General features: G+C 41.8%; 1 protein-coding gene across 1 annotated transcript in view; it reads right to left on the bottom strand.

Moving 5' to 3' along the window:
- The window catches only part of ANXA4 (annexin A4), a 40,349-nt gene that overhangs the window by 13,075 nt on the left and 11,419 nt on the right, over nucleotides 1–15,855 (bottom strand). Inside the window, exons 3-8 of the mRNA XM_072148859.1 lie at nucleotides 15,081–15,168; nucleotides 13,249–13,343; nucleotides 5,042–5,155; nucleotides 4,247–4,337; nucleotides 3,204–3,283; nucleotides 997–1,053 (exon numbers count right to left, since the gene is read on the bottom strand). Of these exons, the coding sequence (XP_072004960.1) occupies nucleotides 997–1,053; nucleotides 3,204–3,283; nucleotides 4,247–4,337; nucleotides 5,042–5,155; nucleotides 13,249–13,343; nucleotides 15,081–15,168 (525 nt within the window). The remainder of the gene's footprint in view (nucleotides 1–996; nucleotides 1,054–3,203; nucleotides 3,284–4,246; nucleotides 4,338–5,041; nucleotides 5,156–13,248; nucleotides 13,344–15,080; nucleotides 15,169–15,855) is intronic.

Consider the following 15,855-nt stretch of genomic DNA (forward strand, 5'->3'; position numbering starts at 1 on the left):
TACTATGTAATACATTAAACCAAGTACTTGTTAATTGGTTTAATTAAAGAAGAGGAGTTAATGAAGATTATTTACCGTATGTTGCCTCTTTTTATTTTTTTATTTTAAATAAAAAAAATAATAAAGATTCAATGACAAATCCTTTCAGAACTGATGGCATGTCATTTTATGTCTGGTATTCTTTTATCATGGTGGACATTTACACAAACTCATCAGTAAATGGGGGACCACCAGTATTTGTATTCACCATCTTGACCAAAAGTGGAGAGTATGGAGAGTCGTAGTTAAAGGAAACCTATCACTACGGATATACCTATTAAGGTAGATCCGGTGGTAGGTGCATTTAACGTTTCAGGGCTAATACTTTACTCTCCTTGATCTTTTCTAATCTTCAATCAGGGTAATATGCAAATTTTCTAAAGAGGCTACTGGGGCGTGGAGTAGCCGGAGCTGAAGCTACACGGCAGCTACAAGGAGCTGTAAGTGCTCGTCCGCGAAGCAAGAGTTCTGTGCATGCGCAGAACAAAGGCCAGTGGCTGAGCGATCCCGGCTCCCAAGCCTGAGCTACTGCGCATGTTTAGAAAAGATCAAGGGGAGTAAAGGATTAGCCTTAAAAGGGCTATCCTTACATACATTAGATGCACCTACCACCACATCTACCTTAATAGGTAGATCTGTAGCAGTAGGTTTCCTTTAAAGGGGTTGTCCCAAGTATATAATCCTGTGGATAGAGGATAAAAAGCTAAGCAACGAGGGCCCTAATTCTGGGACCCCCACTGATCATGTGGATGGGACCTCTGTTCCTACAGTAAAATGAGAATGAGCTCTGCCGCTGGGAATGATGGAAATAGCCAAGCACAGCGCTCGGCTATCTCTGTCTGCTCCCATAGACAATGCATGGGAGTTGCTCCACGCACCTGTGAGAACAGGAAACAAAAACAGAAATTCGAAGTTGCACTTAGAACATTGTTCATACACACATATATATATACATACCTTTGCATCCTGCTTGGCAAGCGCTTCATCAACTTTATCACTTTGGTCTCGGCCACCCTGTAGAATAATACGGTCATTAATACATTCTAATTATTGGATCTTATTCTTTTATCTGATTATTTTATTTCCCAACCATTGAAACCCAAATTTTTCAAAAATTAGCTAGCTGCCATTTTTGCGGTTAGCAAATGGGCGCATTACCCGGACAAGTGGATGGAGCCTTAATTTTGTCTATTTTTTTCCCCAAACTAAAGCCATAAAAACCCAGCATAATTTTTAAACAGCCATTCTATTGTTTGTAAGAAATAAGACGAAATATACTAATGATTTGTAAAAAATACATATATTATATACACTGAATTCAACATTTTTCACTTCTGGTCAGTGCTTTTTTGTCATTATGCTCCACATCATCGGAATAGAGATTGTATCTGTAAATTGTCCCTGTTGACATCCACCACTAGGTGGCACAAAAGAGCTTTCTACATACAGTTTATAATTGACTTAAAGAGGACCTGTCCCCCATAAAAAAGGCACTAAGAGCTGTTTACTTACTTAAGTAAGCAGCTCCCAGTGCCTTTTTTTATGGGGACAGGTCCTCTTTAAAGGAAATCTACCATCACAATCCATCATGATAAACCAGGGACATTACTCATAGATCCAGGCACCGTGACTCTGCTAATCTTGTTATATTTGTTATCCATGGCCTCCTTCCTTCTAAAATAAATCTTAAAAATTATGCTAATGAACCTGAAGGGCTCTGGTGCTCGTTTCCAGAGCCACTCAGTACTGCAGCATCACAGGATGTTACAATGAGCAGAACAGGTATCCCCTCCCCCTGCTCCCTCTCTCTGCCTGTGTAATCTAGCAACAACAGGAAATGCAGGAGGAATTAGACCTCCTCTGCTCATTGTAACAGCCTGTGAAAAGACATTATTATTAATTTATAGGGCACCATTAATTCCATGGTGATGTACAATCTGTAGGGGTTCACATACATTAACGCAAAAACAGGTGCACATCACTGAGGGACTCTGGAAACACCCACCTGAGGCCCTCAGGCTCATTAGCATAACATTAAAAGTTGTATATAGAAGGAAGGAGGCCATAGACAACAAATATAAGAGGATTATCACAGTCACTGTGCCTGGATCTATGAGAAAGTGTCTCTGGTTTATCATTTTGGATTATGTTGGTAGATTTTCTTTAAGAGGAATCCACCCGCAGTTTTGACGATACAAAGCTGCAGAGATCTGTAACCCCATACACAGCACAAAAGCAATACATTAATACTCCAGGATTGTAGCTGGACCAGGAGCACTGGGGGTTTACTTGCAATACTATGTTCTTAGATCCCTGTGTTTAGGCTCAGGAGATCTCACACACCACTGCACTAGAGTGCTTCAAGTCCAGCTACAATCATGGTATATTACATGCAATATTTACAACCGTGCTGCTTCTAACAACGTACATAAAGTTACACAGATCTCAATGTTCAATAACTAACACTATCTGCAGCTTTTTATTACCAAAACTGCTGGTAGAGGTCGTTAAATACAGAATATGTATCTATGCTCCAGTGGCGTTTTTAGGAAATTTATCACCAAGTCAATAGAACAACACGGATGGAAGTGCAGCCTTTTAAATATTTAGCTGTGACATATCAAAAGTTGACTTCAGCTAAAAGACTTTTGAGATGATGGTCCCAAAAAAAGCTTATGGTGCGGCTCCCAGAGACTGTTTTACATTGTGAGCTAATCTGATTACTGGAAGCTGCACCTTTATAGTCATCTACTTATGTACTGTAGGTATGTGCTACGGTAACTGCATGGATAAACCAGGGATAAAGGAGCAACCCAATTACAGTATTATATGTATTATATGTATTATTGTGTGTCATAGCACATCCGGGTGGGAAAGAAGAGGGATAATTCTCTGATTACCCTAATGCTTTGCATGTTACCTATAATAAATTGCAGTTAGGACTCTCTGGGTCCCAATTTTATCTTTTAGATTGTTCACTTTTAGGCTGGGGGGGGGGGGGGGGGATGTTAAATGGATAGTTATCAAAGCATCACTGCTCTGGAGTCTAAGCCATAGAAGCCGTCATTTATTTCACAATTATCTATGCACTATACTGATAAATCATACCTATGCTCATTACTATATTCCTGAGAAGGTTATAAAGGCAAATGATGAGGACTTACCCCGCATAGTGATACCAGAACCCTCTGGAACATGAAAGATGTATCAGAACAAATATCATCCTCCAGGGACTTGCTGTAGACTGTAAGAGATAAGGGAATGGATGGCAGGATAAGGTGGAGAGTTATGAAAACTTGGTAACAAAGATTGAGATTAGGATCGGTGATTAATTTGAGATCGGCCTGGGTCTGACGCCCCTTTTTGGTCACGGTGCACCGGTTTAGGGGAACTTCCATACCTCACACCAGTGACGACACATTCATTTGTCAATTTGGCTGTGTGCAGCTCATCACCATTCTAGTGAAATGGGCGAGTTCTATTATTAGAGGGATTGGTCATTAATAGGAAACTTAAACCAATTCAACAGATTTCCTGTATTTCAAGAGAACCACAGGTCATGTGACCCGCCAGCAGCAGGACTCGGACATCCTGTGAGGTCCCATGTCCTTCCTGGCGGATAAGAAGACATGCAGCAATTCCTGTGTGCTACTGGATGTCCTTGCCACATTACTCAAACCGCTGACGCAGGAGTTTTTACCATGGAGAGGGTGTGCGTACCATAATGACTACACAGCCCCCTTGATACACCTAAAGTATTAATGACTTGGGACGCCCCGAGTTCTGCTCCTGATGGGTCACAGGACCCACAGGGCAAGCACAATATGGGCGACCCTATTGGGGTCTTAAACTTTCTTTGGTGAAGTTACTAATTAGTGTCAACTTTACCAAAGGACATCTACCACCAGGATGAAGGACTGTATGCAAATGAGCGTGAGGGGCTCCAGGCCCCATAGGTGTTAGTGGAGCCTGGAGCCACTCAGGTTTATTTGCATACAGTCCTTCATCCTGGCAGTAGATGTCATTCAAGCAAAGTCAGAAAGCGTAGGGCTACAGCACATGTAAGCACTTTATTGGTTTCAGCCAACCCTAGATGACTCATAAGTAAAAAAAAATCAGCTTCTAGGTGCACAAGGTGTGTGGCCATGTCTACTGGTGCACCCGTTTCAATAACAAATAGGGATCAATAATTTTCCTATTTCCTTACCCGACTTATAAACAACGTTGATGTTTCGGATCTCTTCTGCAGAACGAGAAGCCAGGATTTCAATAAGACAACCTTCATCGGTTCCTGCTCCCTGCATAACAAACAACATTGGGGGGCAGACATTATTGACTTTCAGATGGAAAACTGGCATTTTTTTTTCCTTGCTGCGCCTGTTGCACCATATTTATGAAGCGTCAGCGCCACAACATTGATGCTTTTCCGAAACGCATCGGGCACCGTTTGGGAATCCAACACTTTTCTTGCGCATCTAGTTTTTCGTCATGTTTTTTGGAGCAATTTTTGGCCCACACTTGGAGCTGCAAAAATCTGGTCCAAGGACATCTAGTTCACCTTCATGAATATGGAGTTAGTTCAGATCATTTTCGGCCATGCTCAAAATCATTAATCCCTTGCGCCACAAACTTACATCAATGTGCAAAATAATGGTGCGACAGAAGAATGCACCCACTGCCACAATTGATGTATGGCTGCCATTGTGTTATTAATAACTCTTTAGCAATATCCTGAACCTGTGGCATGTTATATGGAGAGTAGAATATCCAATATGTGAAGCTACCGTATATACTTGAGGATAAGCCGACCCAAGTATAAGCCGAGGCCCCTAATTTTACCACAAAAACCTGGTAAAACCTATATTTTTTTTTACTCCAGTATAAGCCGAGTTTGGGGGTTTTTTTTGTGCTGTATAAACTAGGCTTATACTCAAGTATATATGGTATACAGAGTCTCATACAGTAAAGACAATGCCCAGGGTACCCCTATGTTATATGTTACCTTCATTGCTCTCTTCAGTTCCTGCACATCATACTTGGTGGACGGGGTGAGAAGGGCCACTATCACTTGTTCAAAGTGGCCTGTGAGCTCAGATTTTAAGTCATCCTCTAACTCCTATACAAATAAAAAAAGAGTTGAGTTAGAATAACAGAAAGTCCAAAAGTTTGTAAATGTAGAATTTTGAAAATTTCCTCTTAGCTACACGTGACATGAATCTAATTTCTATTGTGACATGAGGGGATGACTTACATCAAATACTATCACAAGAGCTTCTCAGAGTCTAGTTAGATGACTTTTATAGAAACGTTTAGGTCATATAGATAAAATTGTGCATCTCTCTTATACCATGGATACATTTCCTTTATCCAAAACCCCGGTCCATTGCTGACACCCCCTGGCATCCGCTCAGTTACACACTAGGCTCCAGTGTTTTGTACAAATGAGAATGTACAAGTTGATGTGGATATTTAAAGGGGTTGTCCACTTTAAGCACATTCTAGAAAATAACTGATATTGTTTGTGTAATAAAAAGTTATGCATTTTTCTAATATACTTTCTCTTACTTTCATTACAGTTTTCTAGATCTCTGCTTGCTGTCATGCAACAGGAAGCTTCATCGTTTAATTCCTGTACATAAACACCAGTCCATGGTCATGTGATGTCACACAGGCGCACGGCTCATCATAACAAACTGTGTAATCAAAGATGTGTGACGATAACAAGCCGTACACCAGAGAAACATCACATGACCATGGACCTGTGTTTATCTACAGGCAGTAAACGGTTAAAGTTTGCATGACAGCAAGCAGAGAGATAGAGGACCATGAGGAATTGTCACAGAAAGTATATTGGAAAATTTTCATTGCACAAACAATATCAAATTATTTGCTGTAATGTGCCTAAAGTGGCCAAATCCTTTAAGTGTAATATTTAGGTCTATCACTGTATAACTAGCACATGGAGAGCACAGCCTGGCTGTATCTAGAAAACCACATTGTTCAATTTCCAAAACCTATACGTCAGGGTTTGTCTCCTGGGTTTTGGTGAAACACAGTTTCCGAGACACAGCCCTGACCCTTTTTGGTGTCATTCTTGATGTAAGAAGCGACTCATTGTCACAGAGAGTCGGTGTCACAGAGGGTTATCAGAGCTGTGTGTCATAACAAGTCGTGCACCTGTGTGACATCACATGACCAGGGACCAAGAATTTTTATTCACAGAAAGTAAACGAAGCTTCCTGTTGAATGACATATAGCAGAGATCTACTTTTTAATTCTGATCGGACAGGAGGGAAGACTTCCACAGACAAGCTTTTGAAGCACATCTTTTTTGGGTTTGGAAACTCCTCTAGTAGACATTTGACCAGACTAGCCAAGGGAGGACATCAGTTGTTACATACTTTGATGCTCAGAAATATAGATGGGGAGATTCCCCCTAGAAATTTAACTTTGGATAAGACTTTTTGGATAGTATTACCCTAGCTAAACTATCGGGTATCTTCTGAACAACGCATCACACGTTGTTCCATTTGATTGTGTCCTGAATAAATTTTATCCCGACCCAAAGACAGGTAGTGCCATCTCTATTTTCTGCTCTTTCCAACTAAGCAAGGAAATAGAGACAGAATATCTCAAACAGGAAGCTTGCTACCAGCAGCTACTACAGACAGGGGATTTTCCCAGTCACTCATAAAGAAAAGTATTCTACTGACCAAAACTATCGAGAATCACCTCTCTGAACTCATGCCTCTATCACTTAAGGAAGCCCAAATCGTATTAATTCGGGATAGGGCGGTAACAAATATACAAAAGATCCTCACAATACTTGCTAAGGTACTGCCAAAGGCCAGGTGAACAACCGGCGATATTGGCCTTAGAAGTGGAGAAAGCCTACCATAACATAGGATGGTCCCGCACTCGCAGTCAAATATATACGATGTTAGCAACGTTGGAGACCAAATCACGAAACCGCGGATATTATTTATGGAAGACTTCAAAACAGAACTGTATAGAATTAAAGATTTCTGATCTTCAACAGGTTTTTCACATCCAGCTTAAAAAAAAAGTGAACTTCCATACTTAGCTCAGTCCACTATGTACAGAAACTGGCATAACAGAACAACGCAGGGTAAATTGGTCTATTCCCACCTGACCTACTTGGGCATCCATACAGGAGGCACCCCATGCACAATTAACTTACCCGGCCAGGCCCCCCAATTGTACAATTGTCAACAACTGCCCCGCACTGTTAGATAGGTGTCATTTAATCAATATAATCTCTTTCCCTAAACTTCTTTACCCCTCCAAACCATTCCCATACTATTGAAACACACTGACATACTTGACCTACAAGAAATTTTAAGCCCTTCATATGGCGAAACAAGAGGTCAAGAATAGTTATCCGTAAACTAATGCTAACAAAATAGGACGGGGGGGGGGGGGTGAATCTGCCAATTGCCAAACTTGCCATGTAAAGAACTGGCTACATAACACCTATCATTTATCTAATACAAGCCTGGAAGCGGCTCCTCATGATTTCATAACACGGTTTCACACCCGCTATGCTAAGTGGCCCCAGATAGCGAAACAATCAATGACACTTAGAGATACGTTAATCACCTGGAAGGAAATTAGAAAATGACATAACTTGCCCTTTACTAATCTCTCGTGCCCCTTTGGTCACATAATGAGTTTACCTAAGGCAGGGAGAGCACATTACACCAAATATGAAAAGTAAAAGGAATAAAAGTAGTTAATGACCTCTTACACCCTTCTGAATCACGTTGACTCACAAAACTCACAGCGTTACAATATATCCTTTATGTATCAATTTTTTCCCAACACTAGGATTACATAGACCTCAGACGACCCCTTCACATCCTTAATTTGGGATGATGACTAAGAATTTCTTGCTTTCGCTATATTACTGGAGCGTTCGAAAGTTGCCCCATTCTTCCCCTATACTCCAAAATGCCCCGATAGTACTAGAGGTGTTGTGTTGCATTTGGGATAAGCAATTAGTCTACAGTACGACTATATAACTCTTAATCTCACCGTAACATAATGGGACAGTTCTACAAAGCTCTCTCTGTAGGAGAGGGCATAGAAGAAGCCCCATCGCAGCCACATGAGTTACCCATGGCCTCCTTCCTTCTACAAACAACTTTTAAAATTATGCTAATGAATCCCAGCACTAGGAGATTATCATACGGTGTGGAGAAAATGGTGTGACTCTCCTATAACAATGTATTCTGCATCGGCGCCCGGCGGTTTATTTTAAATAGCATGTATTTACCACTGAGTAGTAGACCATGAATAAGCCGTGACCACCGAAACGCGTAGGTCTGTGTATTGGACTCTTTGGATACGTGTTCTCAGTTTTATATCATGTATTCAATAAAAGAGGATCTTTACTAGGAATGTCTTCCGAGTCTGTGGAGCAGTGCCGGGATAATCTTTCCACTATGTTTCATGTTGTTTTGATACGGTGAATACGCCGTTTTTCTTGTCAAAAGACAAAGGGGCACATTTACTTACCCGGCCCATTCGCGATCCAGCGGCGCGTTCTCTGCACAGGATTCGGGTCCGGCTGGGATTTAAGATGGTAGTTCCTCCGCCGTCCACCAGGTGGCGCTGCAGCGCCGAAAATAATCTTAACGCCCCGGAATGCACCATCCCATAGAAGGTGAAGGTGAGCGCTCCCCAAGCGACACATTTTCGGTTTTTAAATGCGGCGGTTTTTCCGAATACGTCGGGTTTTCGTTCGGCCACGCCCCCCGATTTCTGTCGCGCGCATGCCGGCCCCGATGCGCCACAATCCGATCGCGTGCGCCAAAAACCCGGGGCAATTCATGTACAAGCGGCGCAAATCGGAAATATTCGGGTAACACGTCGGGAAAACGCGAATCGGGCCCTTAGTAAATGACCCCCAAAGTGTGAGGATTTAAGCATGAGATATATGACAAATTCACAAAGTTTTACGTAAAACAAATAGAAAAATAATTATGCTGTTGAACAAGAAGTGTTTTGGGGGTGATACCCGGAGACCGGGTGTGCTGCAGCTTCACGGGCTGTTACACTGTCTCCCCCTCCCTCTGATACCTCAGAACTTCCCCTCTCATTCTGCTTGATGTAATCTCACTGCAGCAGAATAAGTTTCAGCACATAGTGGTAGGGGGAAGTTCTCCTTGCAAACTGTAAAAGCCTGTGTAGCTGCAGCACAGAAGGGACTCTGGTAACACCCCCAGCAGTGCTCCCGGCTCATTAGCATAATTTTAAACATTGATTTTGGAAGGAAGGAGGCCATGGATAACAAATATAAGACAGATTAGATGCCTGGATCTGTGAGTAAGTGTCCCTGGTTTATCATGATGGATTTGATGGACTTTTCCACTTTTTCTGACGATTAGCAGTGGAGGGAGGAGGGCGATTGGAGGATGACACTAACTAATGCTTCTTTTATCTGCAATTTTATCCATTTGGTTATTATTAGCAGCTCCCTGTTGCTGACGGGGGTCCGCAGAGTCCATTAGAGACCCCTGGCACCTGCTGCTCTGCTCTTTTTGTGACATTTCTTTCCTCAGGTTGAAGGTTGCAATGCAGGAAAATGTTAGAGGATATATTTAGGCAGAATTTGACAAATATCTGGGTTCATCAGCTTAGAGAGAATTGTCAGCAGAAAAACGTGACAAAACAGGCCACGTATGAGCTGATCCCTGCCTGGCGTGTCACGTGGAATCGCCATCAGGTAAAGAGCTGCACATGTGGAAGTTACAATCTGACAGTCACATTTATGCAAATTTTTCTTCCAAGTTTCCAAATACAAATTTTTTATAAATCCTAAATTTCCTGTCTGGTAATATTACAGATATTTGATAAATTATTAAAAGAACTGCATTATTTACAATTCTCCGCTCTGCTGTAATGAGATGTAGCTCCCAAGAAAAACGTAGACCCATCTAGTGATAACTAATGGGAAAATGACTATTTTCTAAAGCTAATGGCTGTGTAGAGAATACGACTAGACTAAAAAGGGCTGAAAAGTGAGCAATTAAGATTTTTAAAAGAATAAACTCATTCGCTACACTTGTGTTTTTCTTTATTTTATCTACATTAGTTTGACACAGGCAGAGCAGAGACATATTATACATGCAAAATGTATAAAGTACAGGCGGTCCCCTACTTAAGAACACTCGACTTACATACGACCCATAGTTACAAACGGACCCCTGGATATTGGTAATTTATTGTTCTTTAGTCCTAGGCTACAATAAACAGCTGAAACATTTATCAAATGTGTCTGTAATGAAGCTTTAGTGTTAATATTGATTCTTATGACAACCCAACATTTTTAAAATCCAATTGTCACAGAGACCAAAAAAGTTCTGGCTGGGATTACAATGATAAAATATACAGTTCCGACTTACATACAAATTCAACTTAAGAACAAACCTACAGACCCTATCTTGTATGTAACCTGGGGACTGCCTGTACTGAGATCAAATAAAGAAAGAAAACCCCACTACTAGCTTAAAAGAGCCAAATGACTAAAGACAAGTATCCTCTGCCCACAGCACACTTAAGTGTTTGATCACTTTGGCTCCGGCTTCAGACTAGTGAGGCCCCTAAGTGTATTCCCATTTATATGCATCACATGATCTAATCAGATACTATAGCTCCTCATGCTGTATAACATGCTACCTACAGATAGTCTGTATAGTCTGTTCTTCATGCTCTATAACACACTATGTACAATCTCCTCAGCTCCACATGTTCTATAGCATTCTACCTGCAGATAGCACACTGCAGCGGGCTCTGCTGTGGCCATTTCTGTATAGAAGGGGGGGGGGGCGGCGGGCTCTGCTGTGGCCATTTCTGTATAGAAGGGGGGCGGGCTCTGCTGTGGCCATTTCTGTATAGAAGGGGGGCGGGCTCTGCTGTGGCCATTTCTGTATAGAAGGGGGACGGGCTCTACTGTGGCCATTTCTGTAAAGAAGGGGGGCGGGCTCTGCTGTGGCCATTTCTGTATAGAAGGGGGACGGGCTCTACTGTGGCCATTTCTGTAAAGAAGGGGGGCGGGCTCTGCTGTGGCCATTTCTGTATAGAAGGGGGGCGGGCTCTGCTGTGGCCATTTCTGTATAGAAGGGGGACGGGCTCTACTGTGGCCATTTCTGTATAGAAGGGGGGCGGGCTCTGCTGTGGCCATTTCTGTATAGAAGGGGGGCGGGCTCTGCTGTGGCCATTTCTGTATAGAAGGGGGGCGGGCTCTGCTGTGGCCATTTCTGTATAGAAGGGGGGCGGGCTCTGCTGTGGCCATTTCTGTAAAAAAGGGGGACGGGCTCTGCTGTGGCCATTTCTGTAAAGAAGTGGGACGGCCTCTACTGTGGCCATTTCTGTAAAGAAGGGGGACGGGCTCTGCTGTGGCCATTTCTGTAAAGAAGGGGGACGGGCTCTGCTGTGGCCATTTCTGTAAAGAAGGGGGACGGGCTCTGCTGTGGCCATTTCTGTAAAGGGGGACCAGTACGGGCGGTGGTGTCGTCGTCGGAGATTAGGCTTTGGAGCACAAGGTTGGTTTGGACACTGGGGGAAGGGTCCTAGTCGTGTGAACAGATCAGGGCACTTGGGACACTTAATCCGCCACTGGATCTAGGAGTATGTACCCCTGGTTTATCAGACTTGATTCTGATGGTAGATTTCCTTTAATAACGTGTCTTCTGCAATTGGCAAGAATAGGTTTTGCTTTAAAGTGATACAAACTATCACAGTATAAAGTGATAAGACACTAGAAGATTATGCAGGAGAAGCATAGTACCATATACCAGTCCTCTCCCACATTCAGTAGGAGTCAGGATTTCCAAACTTGTAAACTCTACTTTTTTTACCAAACTTTTTCACTCTTAACCCTTACTTAGACTCCAGTAGACGTGATCTTCTCAGTATGTATAATTATGCACAATTAATCAGTCCTATTCACATGTCCCCATGAGCTGATGCGCTGGCATTACTGACTCACACACGACTGCCCTGGCAACTGAACGTCACATTCGGCCTTCTCTAATTTTAGATTCCACAACTCGAGCTACCGGCTGTGAATGAGCATCATGCAGGGGAAGCGTGTCATTCTAGCAGAAGAGGACATGAAGACATTGTGACCTGGAGAGACGGTACGATTAGACGCTGACCCTCACTAGCCCACCGCTGCCTCCGTGTTAGTTATAGTAATTACGAGATAAGTCTCGAACATCGAGTCTCAGAACCATCCAAGGGAGTCAAAAATAAAAGATAGAATTAGTTTGCTACATTATACCTTGTAAAATTTTAAAGATTTATTCATATTTTCAGTTTTAGGTGTTTTGAAATGGCAAGGAAAGCAGACTTTTGGGACACGGTGATGTCCAACTTGTTTATGTTTGTTTATTCATTTTTACGTGTGTTCTACGGAAGGTGGCGATTTGAACTTGTGTATTTGTAATTTTTTTTACTGTATTTCTAGGCCCCCTCGGGTACTTAAGCCCTAAGGGGTCTGATTGTATTACAGTATATTGTAAATAAAAAATACCTGGCTCTGTATAAGAGCCGTACAACAGCCAACAACTTTACAGATCCAGCTAGGACAGGACCTACGGTAAGGGTCCCGGCTCTCAAAGCAACTGGTTGGTGCTCTCTGATGACATCAGAAGGGGCGTCAGCCAGAACCAAGATGGCTATACCGTCATTGCGTTTGATGGTGAGACTCAAGGGGTTAACGCTCCCAATCGATGCCGCATTCAATACAATGATACCAGAAATATAGCTTAAGTGTTATAGAGCCCAGGATAAAAACAAAGTGATGCCCCCTCTGCAGCCCTAGAAGTGACTTATCTTAGGAAAATAGTGACTCTTCTCAGTTCATTTGCATATGACTATGAAGGCAATTTCTTTATGTGTAATTGCCCAAGTTTTAACATGAAAGAATGAATGCTAAAAAGAATATTTCATAACCTACCCGAGTAGACTCTTAGTTATAGATTCTAGCCCAATTGCTACAACAGCAGACATATTAAACAAGAGCGAAATCAAATGAGGCCGAAATCTGTGATGTCGATACTCAACTGTTATCCAAAGCCACTTTTATGGGACTACAAGAGGCGGCCAATGCAGACGTCCCATTTCCCATTATGTAACATTGTATATCGATGATCCAATCTATTACATGTAGACAAGTCTTACCTTTCCCACTTCAGTTTTATAAGCAACTCTGATTTCCTGGCGCTGGGAAAGGGTTCTGGTTGTGAGCACATCGATGATGGCATCTTCATCAGTGCCTGAAAATAATGGAGATAGATTGGCATAAAATGGAGAAGGAAAGGCAGGAGTAAAAAAACCATTTTAAAAAATGCATTCTCTATTGCTGCCGTTACTCAAGCTCCTACCATGAGGAGTCTACTATGAGAAGTAGATCTGCTGGTAGATTCCTGCTGCTGCCTCTGCCCTTATCTGTAATTGAATAATCCTGGAAAATAACCTAACTGGTTACAAACTTTATTTTAGTAATATGTAAATGAACTGCAGAGGCTACTGGGGCAGAGGCGTAACTACAGCGGTAGCAGCCATAGTAGATGCTATGGGGCCCACAGTGGATAGGGGCCCCGGAATCTGACCTGACATTAAAGAATGGAGGATGTGCACCACTATATACATATTACGCTGCACATTGAGCAGCATATTTTTCAGTGCATAAATGTGTGTATGTATGTAAGAGTGTATAAATGTGTGAGCATACAAATATGTATATTTTCTCATCTACTTCTGGTAGTAGAATCCTTATGGTAGGTTTCCTTTAACAGAGGGCATTAACATAGGCACCACAAGTCTGTGTCTGAGGCATTGGATAGATTCACCAGCCTGTGGATAATGCCATTCATGCCCACATTCCTCCAGCGCCTGCTGTGTACACTGCTCTATTGTCTGACATGTCCATGCATTATGGAGGAGAACTACAACATGTCAGAAACATGGCCAAACAGGTTAATCCAATTTACATCACATCATAAACTGTGTAATTAAAACACATATAAAACTTTGTAAAATTCTTTGGCACAGAAGAATAATGTGATGAAGAGGAGGTGAATGAATTTAGAGATAGTTACAGGTAATATTCCATATTCCGCAGTCAGTGCCTTTAGAATTACAATCTTTTTCTCATGCTCTTACAGATTTTGTAGCAATAAGCCATAAATATACAAAAATACTATAATAAAAACAGAATGTTTCTTCCCTGTATCTTTTATACGCAGTGTCTGGCTAATCCTCTTCTAGATGGTTCCTATTCCCTGACATCCTTATATAGCATGTGTCCTCTTGGGGTCCGCTGAGATATATTTAGGAAGTATCTAATATAATGGTGGTCCAACATTGCTATACTGCTGGGTCTCTGCACCACTGATGCAGATCAACCATAAAATAGTATTATAATGTTATATAATGGAAACTCCTTTGTATCATGAAACAACTCTGCTGCACTGCTAGTCTAGTCCTACTATAACAATGCTATCACCATATCACATGATTAACCAGGAACATTTACTGCTGTCACTAGGACTGTGGTAATCTTTGTATACATTTGTTATACATGGACTCCTTCCTTCTAAAAATTAACTTTTAAAATTACAAGAGCCCCTCTGTGCTGTAGCTTCACAAGCTGTTACACTGTGCAAAAGCACTTCCCCGATCCCATTGTGTGCTGAGGTAGAGGGGGTGCTGAGGGAGCAGGGGTGAGACAGGGTAATAGCCTGTGAAGCTACAGCACAGAGGGGTTCTTGTAATAAACCCCAGAGACCTTTTGACTCATTAGCATAAGTGTAAAAGTTGATTCAGATAAATACAGTCATCATTCCTGAATCTATGTAAGTGTCCCTGGTTTACAATGCTTGAATTTCATGGTAGATTTCCTTATATTTTGAGTTAGTCATGAATAGCCGTGACGGACTTATACACTATACAGTAACCCAATGTTAAGAGATGCCATCAGTGGCAAGGTGCTTCTATTTATAGGCACTCACCCATCCCTTTCATGGCTTTCCGCAGTTTCTGAACATCTTCTGCAGCATTGAAGCTTGAGGGGGCTTTGATGGTTCCCCTATTTCCAATCTACAAATACATGTGGGAATGGTTAAAAAAAAAAAAAATTATTGTAAGATTCAACAAGTATTCTCTAGTCAGGACTGCAGTGCTTCAGGGCAATAGTGAATGTCTAAGCACAATGGCCACACTTCAAAGTGTAACTAACCCTTTACAGCAATATTTGTTTCCATTTCAGGAATTAATAAAGCAGATAATAATAAAACATTATAAAATATACTTATGTAAATCAGCTGCTCTGCTCTTTCTTCAGGACTTCTTCAAACAGATAAGGAGGCTAATGATTAACTCTTTCCATACCTAGAGTATATATCATCATTCAGCTCTTGGAGGAGGTTAAGACTATTTAGGGAATGACTGTACAAATTTAAGTTATAGACAATTTAACAGGGTCCTTTACATGGATTTCAGGTACAGCAGAGTGCCGGAACTTGTCTTAATATCTATCAGACCAGAGGTGTATTGGAGATGTGGATCCCTACAAGTAGCGTAATACAGTCTAGTAATATGACATCTGTACTAATCCCAGCTCCTCAGTATTTGCCTGGCTGTAGTTCTCCTACATCACCAGCATTAGTATACATTCGGGATTATATGTTTGTTTTTGCTTTGAATAATAAGGAATCTCTATGGCAGCCGGATAGAAGATCCCCAATGCACAGCGAGCCGCCTGTGCACATGACCATAAGCCTCACT

The sequence above is a fragment of the Engystomops pustulosus genome, chromosome 4 (genome assembly GCF_040894005.1).
Source record: "Engystomops pustulosus chromosome 4, aEngPut4.maternal, whole genome shotgun sequence".
Classification (NCBI taxonomy): Eukaryota; Metazoa; Chordata; class Amphibia; order Anura; family Leptodactylidae; genus Engystomops; species Engystomops pustulosus.